Source organism: Cariama cristata, unplaced genomic scaffold (assembly GCF_000690535.1).
Source record: "Cariama cristata isolate BGI_N322 unplaced genomic scaffold, ASM69053v1 scaffold2219, whole genome shotgun sequence".
Classification (NCBI taxonomy): domain Eukaryota; kingdom Metazoa; phylum Chordata; class Aves; order Cariamiformes; family Cariamidae; genus Cariama; species Cariama cristata.
The window spans coordinates 4,635-6,714 of NW_009635020.1; the positions used below are offsets into that span (position 1 = coordinate 4,635).

At 35.4% G+C, this 2,080-nt stretch overlaps 1 protein-coding gene across 1 annotated transcript; it reads right to left on the reverse strand.

Annotated features, from left to right (window-relative positions):
- Positions 1-966: 966 nt before the first annotated feature.
- Positions 967-1,811, reverse strand: LOC104167169 (angiopoietin-related protein 2-like; the record flags this gene model as incomplete). The annotated part of the gene is made up of 1 exon (XM_009707345.1): positions 967-1,811. A coding segment is annotated over exon 1 (802 nt), but the record flags the coding sequence as incomplete, so codon positions are not given.
- Positions 1,812-2,080: the final 269 nt, after the last annotated feature.

The window sequence follows — 2,080 nt, forward strand, 5'->3', positions numbered from 1 at the left end:
TTATTTGATAATTCTGAAGAGTTTGATATCATTTGGAATATGTTGCAAATAGCCTTGAAATATATTCTGAGTGCATTTCATGTGCATTACTCTGTTTCAAGTCTCAGTTTCGGATGTCTGTGGGTCCACTATCTTTCCTCTGAAGCAAGGACATGTTGCCCACACACTGAAGAGCAGAATTCTCTTGTATGGGACGCAAAATACTTGAACTATTTTTAAAAAATATGTAGGACCATAGGTGAAACTGGATTCTTCTCTTGTTACTTGTTTATCATGTAGATCAATTGATCTCTAATGTGATTTCAGATGCCTCTAACCTCACTTATGGCAGAACTCCTAGGACTCTTAATAAGGGCTGTGTAATATCCCTTACTATTCCACCACATGCTTCCCTTTGCTTCTGTCTTAGAGCGCAAGTGCCCTGTGTGACCTACAGAGCAGATACGTATTCCCTTTTGAGTTAGACAGTCACAAAAATTATCACATGCTAGATCAACAGACTTGTAATAACTGCATAAATATTTACACAAAAAGTGTCAAAGCCCTTCAGATGTCATGAATTATAGCAATTCGGTCTTGGGCACTGGTAAATAAAATTTAGATGATTGACTATTGATTAGTAAGATTTTTCTGCAGCCCCTTTATCTTGTACATGTAATATAAATGGTGGGTTTGTCTTGGTGAAGTAACATGAGAAAAATCATTGGGGCTAGTGTGTCTGAATGTGTTAGACATTCAGAATTCGATTTTTTGCTTTCTTTATGTGCTTGTACTACAACTTGTATATTAAAAATACACAAGATAGGTATACAGACAATGTCTGATCTAAGAAATCTCAGTTCAGAATAATTCATTTTCATTTATTTTGCTAAATAAATTCTGTCTGCATTTTTGATATTACAGTTAAAATGTTGCTCACTGCATATTAACATAAATTAATGTAGACACATCAATAATATTACTTACCAGATGGTTTATCAGTTGAAGTCGGAATACTAGTAACTGCAGGCATGGTTGGTAAAGTAGGTGGCAGAACCTTTAAGTTCTGATCACTCTGAATCTCATTAGTAGATATCTGGTTAATAATGCGATTGTAAGTAGGAGGCTGGTACACTTTATTTGGTGGCTGTGGAGTTTGTGGCAGTGGCTTTATGGATGGCATTCTTTGGCAGTGTTCTTCCAGTTGGGCAATTATTATTGACTGATTATTGGCAATTGACATCAAATGTTGGTACTTGTGCTCTAAGTCTTTGTATTTGTTTGCAAGCTGCAACATGTCTGCAGTTTGGTTCAAAATCTTATTCTCAAGTTGAGAAAGTTCTAAGGCATTGTCACGTTTTCGGATAATTTCATGTAATAACTGCATGTAGAGTTGTGTGACACGAGAATTCATATTTCTGCTCTCTTTTCTTAACAGCTTAACCTCATTAACAATCCCACCATCCACCTCTACAAGCTGCTGAAGAGTTTCTATTTGTCTCTTTTGTTTAAGAAGTTCATTGTTAAGTAACTGTAATTCTTGTTTGTTTACTCTGTTTTCAAGTAGAACTTCAGGCTCCTTAGAATTAACACAAATGGCGCCCGTCACTCTCTGTTGAGGTACAATAAAGGTGTAAGTGCATTTGTCCTGTGTGTCACTGGAACGCTTATATCTGTTCATATAAATGAATTCTTGTTCTGTTTCCTCGTTATTGTCTTCAAATTCCTGTGTTTTGCTTGCAGAAGCTCCCACAACAGCTATTAGCATTAAACAGATGAATCTTGTCATCGTGATCCTCTAGTTCTGGTCAAATAATCTTCTGCAAAGAACTCTTCAAAATCTGTTTTAAAATAAATTTAATAGTAAGTAACAAATACGAAATCAATGCAAACTTACAACTGATAATCTGTTCTAAAACTTACAAAATATTACATAGTAACTAGTATGTCTGTGTAGAAATGAGTTCTTTTTATTGTCCAGCGTGAACTTCTGTTGGCTAAAGGGACATCATGTTGTATCATTCTGTGACCGGAACTGTAGTTACTAGTTGCTAGTTTATCTAAAACCTGCTAAGAACCACAAGAAACTAGGTAATAAATA